The following is a 16,242-nucleotide window of genomic DNA, read 5'->3' as shown; positions in this document are numbered from 1 at the left end:
TCAATTTTGGTAACTTTTTCACTTTTTAAATCGTGATAAATTAAATTTTTTTTTTCAAAATGAGGTACTTTCCAGTCTCCTATTAAAAGTAACTTTGAAAGAAAAACTGCTTCCACCAAAATGTGCTCTCTCATATTAGTAGATAGTTTAGGGTATGAACGAACTTCCATAATGGGGAAGTTTTTAAGCCAGGCTTCACAATGTCAGTTTTAGTTCTCCTAACCATCAGCGGTAACGTATGTTAAAAATCACTAGCAAATATGACAACGATTCCACTCATGATTTTTTTTAGAAATTCTAATATATCTAAGTGTCCTATTTAAATCCTCTACATAAGCTCTATGAATTATCCCAAATTATTTAATTAACATTTTGAAAAATTTAATCTGTGGAATTTCCAAAAATTATTTAAAATTTTAAATTAAAAATAATTTGAGTCTTCCCCCATAAGTTTTCCTCGATAAATAGGCTATCCAATTCAAAAATAATTTTTGAATTCGAATTAGTAGATCCTGAGATTAGCGTGTTCAACCAAACTAAATCTTCAGCTTAAAATAAATAAATAAATATTGAAGACATAACATATATAAAATATATATAGATCAGAGGCGGCCAAACTTTTTTCGGCCACGATCTACTGAAAATATACTTCACCTTTGAAGATCGACTTTCTTGGAAATTTTTTTTATAAACCAGAATAAAAGATAAAAACTATACAGTTAAAACTTATTGACAATTTGTTTATGACCACCACGATTATTATAGATATTATATATATTATAGATGGACCATTGACATCAGTAGATGTGAAAAGATCATTTAGTTTTTATAAATATATATTGATTGAAGGATAAACAATATAAGACTTAGAAAAATACATATTTATGAGTTATTTTTATAAAAATTAAATATCATATATTTTAATATAATGTCATAAATCGTAATTATAAATCAAAACTTTTTTATTAATAACTAAAGTACGTTTTTATTTATTGAGTTATATTTTGAAAAAATTCAATATTTTTTATATTTCATAAATATTTACCAATAATGTAGAAGAATTTAATACATTCTTATTAACTCGTATTTTATTATTATTCGTAACTAAATTATTTGTTTTATTTGTTGAATATATTTTTAAATATTTAATGTTCTTTAAGTAATGATATAATTTGACATCTGTAATTTATATATTGATCTTGTCTCATTGAGTTGCATTGATATTTATGGAAGGAAAAAAAATATATAAATGGATTAGTTATGAAACATAGTATTTAAAATGTGCATACAATTTCAGACCCTAATGATAGTGAATGGTTATTTAATATTTCTATAGTCGTTTTGGTTTTGTTAGATTTTTTCAAAAATAAAACGGTAATTTTCACTTATTGTTTTGGGTTTGTTGTAATTTTCGTGAATAAATTATTCATCACGTATACATTTTAGCTAGTATGTATAGTAAACCTTTGTTTATTTGATAACCAATTTCTGGGTTATAGGTCAAACATTCTTGTTAGTTATCGAGCTATTCAAAATATTGTAGTCGTAAAAAATTGAATTTGAAATTATGTACCTACCAGAGGTTAGGGTCATCCCGAAGATGAAAATTAAAGTGGGGTGAATAATATAAAAAATGCCAACTACAATTTTTTTACTTAATGTATGTAGTATAATTAACTATATGTAGTCGTATTTTTACTTTTTAACATGTATATATATGTCAGTGTCGCACCTTCTTAAAATTGATAATTTAATTATATATACATAATAATATTTTATATTATATAATAAATAGTTATATACAACATTTTATTCGTGTATACACTGTATTACGAAATATGTAATATTTGTTTTCCGTAAGTAAAATAAGGTCCTTCTGGGCTATAATTAAACAAGTCTGACTGCTGACTGTTGTTTTCGTTGGGGGGGGTGTGAGACCCCCCTTCGGGACGGTCCTACCAGAGGTAATAAAAGACATTTAGTTGTAAATAACACATTATTTTATTGATTTTTTTATACATCATATTTTATTTTAAAAAATGTATTGATATTATGTATATAAATATTAAGTAAAAGTAATACAAATTATGTAGGTAGATAAAACAATCAGTACCATTCTGGAATAAAGCAATGAGCAACAACATACATATTGCTGAAGGTTTGTAGATTTGCAAATAAAAAATTGTGATGGTTTGGTTAAAGAATACTCATGTATTGATTAAAATACCGTTCCATATCAACTAATGTGATAGGGCCGTAAATCATATTTGCTAAATCAGAAGGAGTGAATTCAATATCTTGAGTTATCTTTGTTAAATTTTTCCTATTAAAACATCCCCGATGATCATGTTAGAAATAAGTACGTAAATACAATTTAGATAACATACAATACTTGGAGGTTGTTAAAAAATGTTGACAAAGCTTATAATATTTACTGTCATTGGTGTATTCGTAATTATTTTCTAGGGTATACGCTCAGCACATAAGCGTTTATTGGTGGGAGGGGAGGGGGCTAAACACCTTAAAAAAATGTTTTACCTACCTAAACTCAAAATTACATAATATGATGGAGACGTGGGATATACCCCCGCCAGACTTTTTTCCTAAGATGGGAGAGTGTACATTTCAAAGAAAGTATTTTTTGGGATTTGAAGTGGGCGCGCGCCCCCTTAGTCCCCTTAGATTCACGCCTGCTATGGAATTTTAAATTTTAAACTTATCTTTAATTAACTCATAGGTATTTATTATATATGAAACCTTAAATTTATGTTAATATTTATTTTCATGAAGCTTAATGTTTTATTATGTTTAATAATATTTTAGTATTAATTTAAAATAATTTACACAAACATGTGACGAATAAATACTGACTAAGTGACAAACTGACAACAATATAATAATTAATAATCACAATCTATCCAAGACATCGTAGACAGATCTGTTAATATTGTGAATAATTTATAAACAGAACTTTTTGACTGTTGATGTATTTTTAAAAATTATAATATCCGATCGACAATACAATATCGCACGCGTCCACCGGTATTGTTTAAATTCTGATGTTACAGTATGTGAAACGCTCGGTAGTTTCCGACCGTCTCCGCAAATACCTGAAGTCGGGGAAATTTAAAAGTTTATGCGGGCATGAGGCTATTTTTGGATAGTGGCTATAGTATATAATAATAATAAATTCTATACTGTTGTTGTATAATGTATCACCTTGTGGTGATGAAAAATTAGAAGCTTGCGTATATCCATGATAGACAAATTTTCTTAAAGGTATACGCATAAATCCAAAAATAGGGATCCGGGTATATGGTGTATACTCGCGTATACCCTCCAATACACCACTGTTTACTGTCGTCAAAAGTAAATAAAAAAAGTCAAAATTTACATAAAATATATACAAATTATGTACTTTTTTACCAAATATGTAAAAATATGTGAATTAAATTTGAGTTTATTTAAATTAGAATGATCTAAATCGTACACATTTTTATCAGATTTAAAATATCTCATTCCAATAAAAATATGTATTTACAATAAAATTCGTTCCTTACTTACAACCGTTTATTAAGTTAACTTATGTACAAAACCAATTGTTTGATTTAAAATATAATTAATATTTTACTTTATTATAGGTATATATTTGTATAAATATCCTAACTTTAAGTATACAATTTATGTGATAGTAATATTATTTAAAATGTATAAATATATTTATTTATAGTTTTAGATATATTTTTTTAAACTTTATATAAGAAAAAAAAGAAAATACTTAGGTTAGTATAATGTGATACTTACCATGTGTTGATTCAAGGGGAATTTGAGGGCAGGTGCTACTCCCGTTGGAAAAAATAATATTAAAAATAAAGTATGTATAGAAGAACTACATGATAGATAATAAAAATAAATGTTGACAGCTTTATTATAATATTGTCACATTTTAGGGGTTGACTTCCCCACCAAGATATCCCTACATATGCTTATGATCATTATATTACATAATATTACATATATATATATTACATACAGCTATATTACATAATTTATTTTATAAAGTATCTAAATTCTAAAAAGATGCTGGATTTGTCCTTATTCTATCCTATACGCAGATTATCTGATTAACTTTTTATTTCTCATTTTCATTAAGTACCTCCGTTGACATTTTCATTGCTATAATTATCGATTATTTTTTTACTATATTACTCTTGGACCATAATTTAAGTAAATTATACAACAAAGTAATAATAATTAACTAAATTTTGTTCAGAAATTGATTATTTCATACGTTTATAATATATGTATTATTTTATTTTCTTTAATTTAAATTTAATAAAGTTTGATAGGTCTAGCGTACTGAAAATATAACTAATATCCAATTAAATACAAATATTTTATTTTGTATTAAACTTAACATTTCATGAATCTTTTTATTAAATGTAGTATAAATATAGTATTACACATAGGTATATAATGGACTATGATTTATATTTATATATTTATATAATGCACTTATGAATTTAAAATATATTTGGTTATAATTTTGATATTTATTTTGTTATCATGTATACGTATTGCTTTCATATAACATTTTATTACTTAGGTACTTAAACGATTGATTATTATCTGTAAGGTTATTTTTAGGTTGTCTACAAAACGAGTACCAATGCAAGAATAAATGTATTGAATTGGTGAAAAGATGTGACAGAATTGCTGATTGTGACGATGGCGAAGATGAAATCGATTGCAGTGAGCATACAGTTTTTTACAAATATTGATAAAATTTGTTATATTAAGACGTAAATAAATAAAATTTAAATTATTTTTGATAGACGATATTTTTATCAAAATCTATTCGAAAATAATGAAATGTATATGCTAGTATTTACTAGTATGTAGGTATATATATATATTTATATTATCAATACAATACATTTGTATTAACTGTATGTTTGATAGTTAAATTAATTAATTAATTAAAAACATACTAAAATATTTTGAGTTAAATTATATAAACTTGAAGTAAAAAATATATAAAAAGGGACCTTAAACGGCCATAGTCAGTGGGTACTTAGTATAAATTGTATTTTCGAAAGTTGGTTTTAATATATAGGTAGTATTCGTAATAGTGGGGTACGACTATTATACTCTTCGATCTAAAAGTTATTATTTAAAAACAGAAAGAAAGAATTTTGCATGAGATTGTAAATAAATAATAAAATACATTGATCACTAATGGTTTAACAAACTTTATTATCTACTAAAAAGTAAAATGGACCATTAAAAATCAACCTTTCATGGTTGAATATTTTATTTTTAGAGAGAACCATATAACATTTTTTCCTTCAATAAATAAATGTACAAATCGCCGTTATTCTTTAGTAAACACTGATAAATTGCAAAAGTAATAGGATAAAATGTAAACAAACATAAAATTGTTTTTAAACAAATACATATGTACATAAAATACACATTTTACAATTAACGACTAAATAATTTAATAATTTTTAATCCAATTATTAATCTACTGAAATCTTTCAATAGATCATATACATCATATACAACATAATTTTTTGTTACAAACTAATAACCTTAGTAGTTGAAGCTGTACCATGAATAAAAAAAAAAAAAAAATCAAAAAAAAAAAAAAATCTTTATTTATAATCTTATGGGTAGTACATAAAACTTTTGCGTGGTTAAAGACAAAAACGCCTTCTCTAAAATTTAGTATTACTTATTTTATTCATCCTTATCAATGTACAAATAACTATGTGATCAGTCAATCACTTTTTAGTCTTAATACAACTTACCTAGGCTGAGACTTATTTTTTGTACTTATATTTTTATAAGCTTTATCATAAAAAATGTTATAACACTAAACAAAAGTTAACCCATTTTATCCGGATTTTAAGTCTAAATTATCTCAAATATATATACCTATATATAAGCCACCAAACATTTTTATTCATAAAAATAAAAATAGCCTAAGCACAAAAAACAAATATCTAGTTAAGTGTACAGTGGATTGAAATATCTTCCCCCCATGACTATCTGTCTGAATGAATAAATTGAGTATATTTTTGCTTTTTTATATTTGGAAGGTATTATTAAATGCCATGGTAATGCGTTTAGCATGTTTTTATCTACTTTTCACACAACGGTTGTTTTGTCTTTTAGAGATAATGTACGCTTATCCAGTTATTAAAAACAGTGAGGCAGATTTTATTTTATAACTTACATATAACTAAGTTATTAAATTTTTCATCTGTAAGATAACTGATTATTTATATTAAAAATAAATTATATATAGATCAAAGCTATAATGAAAGAGAACAAGTTTTGTTAATTTTGATAATAGAAAAGGATCGATAAATATAATAAGTACAAAATGATAACGGTTTACCAACATCATGTTTATTAAGTTAACGAACTATAATATCTCCATTAATCATCTGTTTATGTAAATATTTATTGATCTACAGTAATGATTAAATATAGAGTAAAATATCAATATAATAATTTTTAATTACTTTACATTACAGAGTATTACTTTCTTAAGTACTCTTCAAAAGGTATAAGGTATACTTAATACAACGTGTAGATTTAAATAATTAAATCAATGGTAGATTGAGCTATTAAAATATATTTTTTCTAAAATGTAACTGATCATTGGTAATAATGTAGGTACTTAGTTTTCATAAACAGAATTTATCAATTTTCAGAGACTCATGAATGCCCAACTACACACCACAAATGTACAGTTAACTATTTTTGCATACCAATAGATAAAGTATGTGATTTTAAAGATGATTGTGGTGACGGATCGGATGAACTTCATTGCAGTATGTTTCAAATATTACTTAGTTATTCATTTTTAAAAATAAATACATAAATAATTAAATACTATTACTATTGATATTATTCAAATAGTTATTATGAACAAAAAAGTAATAGTTAATTTGTAATTTATTTACTATGGTTATTTAGAACACAGAGATTGTTGGCACCAAGAATTCAAATGCAAAAATTCGGAATGTATTCGTCCAGCATATCTTTGCGACGGTGAAAACGATTGCTCAGATGGTTCCGATGAAGAAAACTGTGACGAAAGTAAGATGAAAAATGTTTTTATTTCATTTCAAACAATTGTTCAATTGTTCTCTTATAATTGAGGTAACCTATAAAAAAAAAAAATTAACGTTTTACGAAAAGGAGTCTAAAAAAACTATTTACTACGGTATAAAAATAAGGGGTTAAACGATAGATGAAAAAATACGAAATAAAGTTACACTAGGTACTTAAGTTTTTTGTGTAAACTGTAGATACTACAGATATAAAAGTAAAGGTACGTACCGATTACATTAAATTTTATAACAACAAAACTACTTTCTTTTACGATAGAAGTTCATAATTATCGTTATCAAACTAATTGACACGGCTCACAGAGTCTTGTATTAGTTGTAACTTGGCAAGACTCGTAATTACAACCTACTCTTTGTTAATTTAATCAAATACCTACTTCTTAATTTTTACTAAAACGTGGAAAAAAAGTGCTCGTAAAAGTGGTTATCTTCTAATTAGCCAGTCAATATGCTTATCACTTGTTAGTTGTGAACGTATTAGATTCATTGTTAGCACGTTACAATATGAAATTATTTATACAAAATGATTAACAAGATAAATCGGACCAAATAGTAATACTGTATATACAATGTATGTAAAAAATCGTGTTAAAATTTTTAATTATATGTTCAACTAAAAAATATTTGTTATAATAAGTTAAAAATATTTTAGTAAATTTTAAGAAAATATTCATTATTTTTATTTTTTAGAAACATTTTTGTTCATTCAAACGTTGTTTTTCAAATTTATAAATGAACTGTACATTCATGAATGTTGTACATTATTTTATTTTTATTTTTTTACGTAAGTTAACATGTTATCTAATATCAATATATTTCAAATAAAATTTTCTCAGCATGATATTCAAAAAATATTTTATTATGAAAACAATTATTTTGTGTTTAAATAATTGATTAATATTTTTTAAGTTATTTTAAAAATATTGCATTATCTTCTGGAAATTTATTTTTTATAATTCAAAATTAAAATAAATGATTAATATTTCAAAATAAATAAGAAAGTGAAAATTGCTATATTATAGGTAATATTTGTCAGGATGTATCACATAAAAAATTAAATTACTATATGAAAATATATTACCTACTAAATATATCTCAGTGATTGATTACATATTTAAATAGATCTGTTAAATATAATAAATGATTAAAAAAAAAGATTAGCTTTTTCGTGACATTTGCCATATTTTTATAGGTATGGATTTATATTGCATATTTTAAATACGATAATTTGTTAATAAAAATTGATTTATGTGAAATATACATTTGTTAAATTTCATTGTTTTCTTTAACTATTAGTTAAAAACTATGTAACTTGCAAATACTGCACTAATTTTGAAAAATATTGTTACTCGTTTACGACATGTATTCATGGTCACAAAAACTAAAAAATGTATTTAACTTAAATTTTAAAAAATATTATTTTAATTATTTTATTTAAATAGAAAGAAATGTAATATTAAATAAATTCAAGGGGATACTTTAAATTGTTTTGATGACTATCTTTCAAGAAAAGTATGTTGTTATTTTCAATTGTTTTTACAGTCATAATATATTTAAATAAATCCTAAAATATTGATTACATTTTGTATTTCATAGTTAATGTTAAATTATTTTTATATAAATAATGGTTGAAATGTATCACCCTTTTACTGCAAGTTTGACTTATTTTTTCAATATAAAATCAGAACTGACTTCACTTATGCTGCTATATTAATAATTATTTACATTTTATAAGTCAATGTTATAAATTATTATGTTCATAAAGTACAGTCGTTGCTAGATAAATTGAGACGGCGGCGGCGGCGCGATAACGGAAAACCAGTAGTTCTCCGTATTTTAATATTATTAACGAAAATACATCAATAAACCAACAATGGTTACAAAAATTATTGCGACTGAAGTGCGCCGTGCGGTCGATACACACCGGGTTCGAACTGGTGACTGCGCGCGTCGTAGCCAACTGTGTTACCTTTGCGCCACACTGTCAGCGACAAGTTTGGGCTACACTTCATGAAAAGCGCTGCCGCCGTCGTCTCAATTTATCTGGCAACGATTGTAATTTTATTTATTTAAACATTATTATGATTGCAATCTATTATAATAGATTACATTTTAGAACAAAAATAAAAGATTTGTATTCACTACACGCGTTAACAGTATTGCTGTCGTATGCTGTCATATTTTAAAATAATTTTAAATAAAAAGTTTCTTTTGAAAACTTCAATAGCTTGTAAGTTATATAACATATACTTTTTGTTAGTTATATAACACATAATTTTAGAAAAAAAGAAAATCAAAAGGGTAAAATGGTTATCTGTACCAAAGTTTAATGAATTACAATTTATGACATTAAATATTTACTGTTTTCCTTTAATTTCATAGTTATAAGGCTTTAAACGCAAAACAATAAATATGGGTTTGTGGTTGTGTATGAAATACTAATTTTTTTTTGTGATCCAAATAGAATAAGAAATATTTATTGCACATCAAAACGTTTTATTGATTCAACACTGTACATATAAATATATAATAAATATCTAAGTATTATTTTATTACCATATAATTCTCACAAAGTAATATTTTTTTATTTTCAATGACACTGAACGATTATGTATATACAATACGCATACAAGTGATCTGCACACAAAATATTTTACATTCATAGATGGTAAGCAAAATGAGAACAAATAACATTATATTCTATGCAATGCCATAGAATCTTTATTTTATAAAGATTTCGATCCAATAAAAAAAAAAAAGTGGTTTTCTTCTGAATTTAATTCTATTAAAATATAAGCATAAACATTATGATTTTTTTTCATATTAATAAATAAATAGATAAATAATAAATAAATCTTAATTGGCTTTTATAACAATGCTAAATGTAAAATAGATATTTCACGATCTAAATAAGAATAAAATAAATATACTTAAATATTATAATATAAAATGTATGTGTTAATATAAAAATAAAAATGAGTCTGTATAAGTACAAAATTGTTGGTAGTTATTAAATATAATCATAATTCTTATTAGGGGTGAATTTTTTTAAAACTGTTGCTGTATATAAAAATGTATTTCGGGTATTATCAGGGATCTGAATACTAAGTTGTTCAAGGGTGGATCTACAGTTAGAAAACTGTGGGCCAAGCTATTTCCAAAAGGTCACTTACTATAGCTGAAACTGGATTATAAATGTATAGCTTGTAACAAAAAAAAAAAAAAAAAAAAACATAATAAGCAAATGATATGTGTTATTAAGTTTATTAATAATTCTCATTGAAAAAATTCATTTTATTTTATGGAGTCTTACATGGAGTCCAGCTTAGAGATGTTTTACTGTACAATATATTGTATACAAATTAAATCAGTGGCGTAATTTGGTGGATGACAATTTATCCTAGTCTTTGACCTACACTTGGCACACTTAAAAAATATAAGAAGTATTTAAGATGCCAATTTTATCAAACAATATTAACAGTAGGTCAACTGACCTACTGACCCCCCCCCCCCCCCCATAGATCCGTCCCTGAAGTCGATCCAGTATTCAAGGGACGTCGATATTACCTATCAATCAATATCTGAGTAAACGATAGCTAGAAATAATACGACATTCAGGAAATGACTTGAATTTAAATAAATCATTAATGATCCTGAATCGTGAAGAGGATGTGCAACATTTAGGCTGTGCCCTGCAAAAGTTAAGAAGCGGTCTTGGACTCTATCAAGTCTCTTGTTACTAATTATGTACTACATAAATAATTTTATATGAAAGTTGTTGAGTAAATAAAACCATTTTGAGTTTTCAAAATTTTAAAACTGTTTTTTAATAAAGCTGAGAACATTTAACGCTTTACCAGCGACAAAGTCAATATGTGGACGAAAATCTAAAGATGGAATATAAAGAAATCTAAGATATTTTATTTATTTAACGCCTTCAAATCAGGGGCGGGTTTTATCACTAACCAAAGAAGGGGCTAATGGGGGTTTAAGAATTGAGTTAGTTGGTTTTTTAAATCTATATAAAATTTTAAATTACAAAATATGTTTTTGAGTCCCTCATAAGTAAGTCATTTTTTTCACAATAATTACAAAGTTTTAATAGTTACATTATTGGTATCAATTTTAATCTGAAACTATTTTAAAATATAGGTAAATACATATAATAAACAACAAGAGCTATTTATTTATAAAAAAATATATAAAATAGGTACTATATTCATTAATGACCATTGACGATATTTTATTATAATTATTAATATATAATAATACTTTGCTTTGTAAAATAGATAGCTTAGTACCAAGGGGGGCTAATGTCCCCTTATCCACCCCCTTAAACCCGTCCGAGCTTCAAATGATGGTCAGTTTAAACAGTAATCGAGTTCTATGTTTCTTCGAGAACGATACATTTATATGCATTTACTAATGTTCAATGATATCCCAGAAATGTTACATCAATTTATAAATTTATCTAACACACTCTAGAAGATTACACAATCCTCTATAACTGATATTGAAAAGAATACCTTCAAAGCATCTACAAAGAGTAATGAGCGACACGATGTGAATATAGAGAATAATATATTTATAAAAATGTTGATTAGTAACCGATCTAAATGGCTACCTTTTGGTATCCCAGATGACTTTTGGATGCTGCACCAAAGATATTAATAAATTAACTGCGATCGAGCACATATGAGGTTAACAAGGATAATAGTAATTCTCCAATACTAAGTCTATCAAATGTATAAATAAGTACTATGATTAATTGAATCAAACGCTTTTGAGAAATCCGTGTAAACTACGTAAACTTGTTGTTTTCGTTCAAGCGATTCATAGATTTATGAAGTGAAATCAATAACGCTTGTAATCGTCGATCTTCCGGTGAAAAACCTATGTTAGTCAATTGAGATTACAGAAAGAAAATTATTTTCTATTCGTTTCAATACAGTAGACTTAAAAAGTTTACCTACTCATGGAAACGGCAAGCTAGAAATTGGTTGGTAGTTCTTAATGTCAGCTGAATTTTCTGTTCTTAAGATTGGAGTAATCTGACCTAGATTTTAGATGAAGGGGAAGGAGCCTTCTATTAAATAATAAGAGTTAATGACTGTATAGACTTCAATCGCAGTAACTGAAATAGTTGATGGAAGAAACAGAAATTCATTGGTAGTAATAGATTTAAAGGCGTATTGGAGATCGAACGTGGTTTAGAGTAGACAGTGGAAACATATTTAGCAAATAGATTTGCAGCTTGATCCCCAGCGGCCCTTAAATTACCAAGATGAACTTCTTTGGGAATTGAAACTTTGAAAACTTTTTTGGAACATATTTTACATGGATATTATATCTTTCTCTAAAATATTTACTTAATAGTAACTGTATTGATGTCATCAGCATAATCCATTCACGTAACGTACATTTTATAAATTACAGGTAATTTTGTTAAGTGTGGTGGAAACAAATTGGTTCACTCATCGTTTTGGTGCGATGGGTGGCCAGAGTGTACAGATAATCACGCCGATGAATTGAATTGTAATTATTTAGCATTTGGATAAGATATCAAACATTTGATAATTTTTTTTTCTTTGTGAATAATCCATCAATAGGTAATACGACATGTTTGCATAACAAGTTTCAATGCCCAAACGGAAGATGTATTAATAAGGCGAACGTTTGCGATGGGCAATGCGACTGTTTAGAAGATGTCAATAACCATTGTGCCGACGAGATTAACTGCGCAAATTATTACGTCAAAGTCGATGGTATGGTATTGTTATATAATTTTTTTTTTTTGTGTATTTCTATCTATATCATAAGCTGAATACTAAATGCTATGAAAACAGTTGATGTATAAACGTGAGACGATGTAAATGATTTGATATAAATTTGGTTTTCATAATTTTGTAATTAGTATAAAAGTAACTATATGTATTAATGTATTAAATTAATAACATATTCATATAATCATTCCCCAGAATGATGAGTATTGACATTCGATATTTTATAAGATACTCGTAAGATCAAATGTTCAAGAATAATATCTGTATTATGTTTTTTTTATTTTCATTTATTTATTTTGCTTTTATCAGAAATATCATAGCATTACAATTATTATTTAAAAAAAAAAAAAAAAAAACATAATAAGTTACCTAATGATAATAATGAGAGAAAAAATAATAATAAAATAAAAGCAACAATAACAATTTTAAATTAGGGAGCCAGCGGAATTGATAAAATTAATTATGGAAGAAATAATAAGAGTGGATCGAGAATTGAGAAGGAGATTTGAGTCGGGAGTGATATATCAATGGAAAGATAGGAATATAAAAAGAAGTTGACTACTTGGTAGAAGGGAAGGGAAATTGAAAATTAAGTAGTTGAAGTCACTAATTGTGACTTTGTGGTGTCGAGTACAACATAGTGGAGAAGAATTAAGGGTAAGCTTGAAGGAATGGTTAGGTACGAGTAGAAATCTGTATCCAATGGGAAGGCGGGTAAATGCGACAATTAGGCGCCTTGGAATGTTTAGACCCTTGAACCATGGAAGTAGAGGGATTACGGGGATGGTGTGCCTGTGCCATGAGGCGAAATTGGGTAGTAAAGAGGACCATTTGGATTGCCAAGCGTTATGTAGAAGCTTACGGTGAATCTGTATTATGTTACAAAATATATTTCAAAGTGTGATATCAATAACACGAAACTCGATAGGTCTAAGGAAAAATTATTTTGAAATTTTACTTAAATTATTTTTCGACCATTTACTCCACCTCTTACCTATTAAAATTGCACGTTATTAAACTATATTTGAAGTATATCCTCCCCCCTCGTTTACCTATTAATCTGTTTGTATTTTTTTGTAGTATGATTAAATAATGATTACAAAGTGTCAGTAAAACAATTATTATTAAATTTAAGTGATGAGTAAAAATAAAAATGATATTTCCATAAGAGATATTAATGCAGATACAATTTTATACAGATTATTATTTTCTTTATATTTTCTACCTACCGTTGAAGTTTATACTAAAATTTAGAAAAAATAGTTTTATATCGAAGAGAGTGAGTGTAAAATAAATAATAATGATAAAAATTGGAATTCTCATTAAAAAAAAAAAATCTTTAAAACATAATTTAATATTTTCTATTTGTTGAACTAGATTCATTATTAAAAGCTAATTAAAAAAAATAACATATTTTCTATTTTTATTGGAGCAGTAGGAAATTGTATAATAATTTAATGAAAAATGAACTGGAGGCTGATAAATGCATTTGCATGGGAATTGTTACGTAAAATTATGGTTATATCGGCGAATATTGGTTGTGAAGAACTCACTTGAATGATATAAGTATATGATTAAATTTAATTAGTTTAAACAATACTTTGTCCGACGTTTAATTTGTTTATTATAGCGTATTTTTTGCTTTATTTTTTACTGCGGCCTGAATCATAATAATTTTAGCAAACGATAAAAAGCTTGTATCTTTTACATGCATTTTAGGTATAGTTGTATGCCAAAAAGAATCAACGCTCAGTTGTTGGATGCCAGAAGGAAATCCTTCCCGTTGTATACGACAAGAATATATTTGTGATGGACAAAATGATTGCTTTAATGGATTTTCGATTTCAGACGAATTTGGATGTGGTGAGTGACTATTTTTTTAATAGTAGTTTTTTATATTCTAGTTAATAAAAAAGGATTCAGATTTTTAAATCATTAAGACAATTTTTATTTTAATTTATAAGTATATTTTCGATATAACATAATGATTTGAATTTACGTCAACTATAATAATTTCTCGTATAACACATAAAGTAACAATTTATTATTATTATTTTTTATTTGTAGAAAATTAAGTATTTAATTTGGCTTTATTATTATATATACGTTTCTGTCTGAATGAAGATGGTTTTATAAAGATTTACGGAATAAAAATACATCGAAAAGTTTGAATTAATTCTATTATAAAATTATTATTTTAATCTGTATTTTAATCAGGGCTTATAGTGACAAAAAAGGGCAAAGGGTACTCTTATCTATACATCATTATCAGCGTTCCATATAGTCTCAAACAATTACTAGTTTAATAATTATAAATAGATAAATATATATTACAGTGTTGGGTAAGTTTCTTTTAAAAAGAAATTCGTTCCCGTTCTTTATTTTTGTGGTAAAAAAGGAACTCGTTCCCGTAGCAAAAAAAAAAAAACGTTCCCGTTCCTTTTTAAAACGGGATGCGTTCCCATTCCTTTAAATTGTTTTTTATACGATTTGAGCGATTGCAAATGGGATTTTTTTTCTGGAAAACTTTTTAACAAGCAACAATGAGCAAGTTTTTATGTTCAATATCTTTTTTGATAAGTAGTTAATTTAACCCAAATTCAACACTGAAGGTAACATTCTCTGTTATCGACCCGTCGCCCAAAGGTGTTCACCTCCTGGTAACATCGTTTATATCACAGTTATACAACCGTGGTTTACATTATCATATTATATCTTGTATGCTAATCTTTAACTAATTTAAATAAATGATTTAATATACCCACGATATGTCCTAGGTTCATGGAAATTTATTATTGAATGACAAAGCGATAGTAAATTACCAACACTAAATAATATTATGTTTTAGAAAATATTATCGTAATAAAATGTTTTTTTTTTTTTTCATAATTTGAGGAACGGACAGTTTTGTTCATGTTCCTCAAAAATAGGAACTCTTTCCCGTTCCTCATTTCAATATATTAAAATAAACGCGTACCAAGCTTCGTTCCTATAAAAGAAATGTGGTCCTTCTCAACATTAAAACATTATGAGGTGTTGTTAGTGAACAATTTCTTTCACAAGCTATTTATGTGCTGTAAAAATGTATGAACTTGTAAATTTGTTACTTATCGTTTTAAATAACAGATTGTAAATATATTTTAATAAAATAAAATAATTTAAAAAAAATAATTTATAAGTATATATTACTATATTATTTATAATTAGGGAACGGATTTATATGTAATAAAAATACAGGAATATGTACATATCTATGTAAATATAATTTATAAAATATGTGTTAAAAACATCCAAATATGTAGGAAAAATTTAAT

General features: G+C 26.0%; 1 protein-coding gene across 1 annotated transcript in view; it reads left to right on the top strand.

The window, feature by feature from the left end:
* Positions 1–16,242, top strand: part of LOC112686624 (G-protein coupled receptor GRL101-like) — an 87,029-nt gene that overhangs the window by 31,854 nt on the left and 38,933 nt on the right. The window contains exons 4-9 of the mRNA XM_025558998.1: positions 4,648–4,752; positions 6,726–6,845; positions 6,991–7,113; positions 12,582–12,680; positions 12,755–12,910; positions 14,648–14,791. Of these exons, the coding sequence (XP_025414783.1) occupies positions 4,648–4,752; positions 6,726–6,845; positions 6,991–7,113; positions 12,582–12,680; positions 12,755–12,910; positions 14,648–14,791 (747 nt within the window). The remainder of the gene's footprint in view (positions 1–4,647; positions 4,753–6,725; positions 6,846–6,990; positions 7,114–12,581; positions 12,681–12,754; positions 12,911–14,647; positions 14,792–16,242) is intronic.

The sequence above is a fragment of the Sipha flava genome, unplaced genomic scaffold, assembly GCF_003268045.1.
Source record: "Sipha flava isolate LNK unplaced genomic scaffold, YSA_version1 319_pilon_pilon, whole genome shotgun sequence".
Taxonomy (NCBI): domain Eukaryota; kingdom Metazoa; phylum Arthropoda; class Insecta; order Hemiptera; family Aphididae; genus Sipha; species Sipha flava.
Note: the sequence above shows the minus strand (reverse complement) of the source record. Positions and strands in the feature narration are given on the sequence as shown.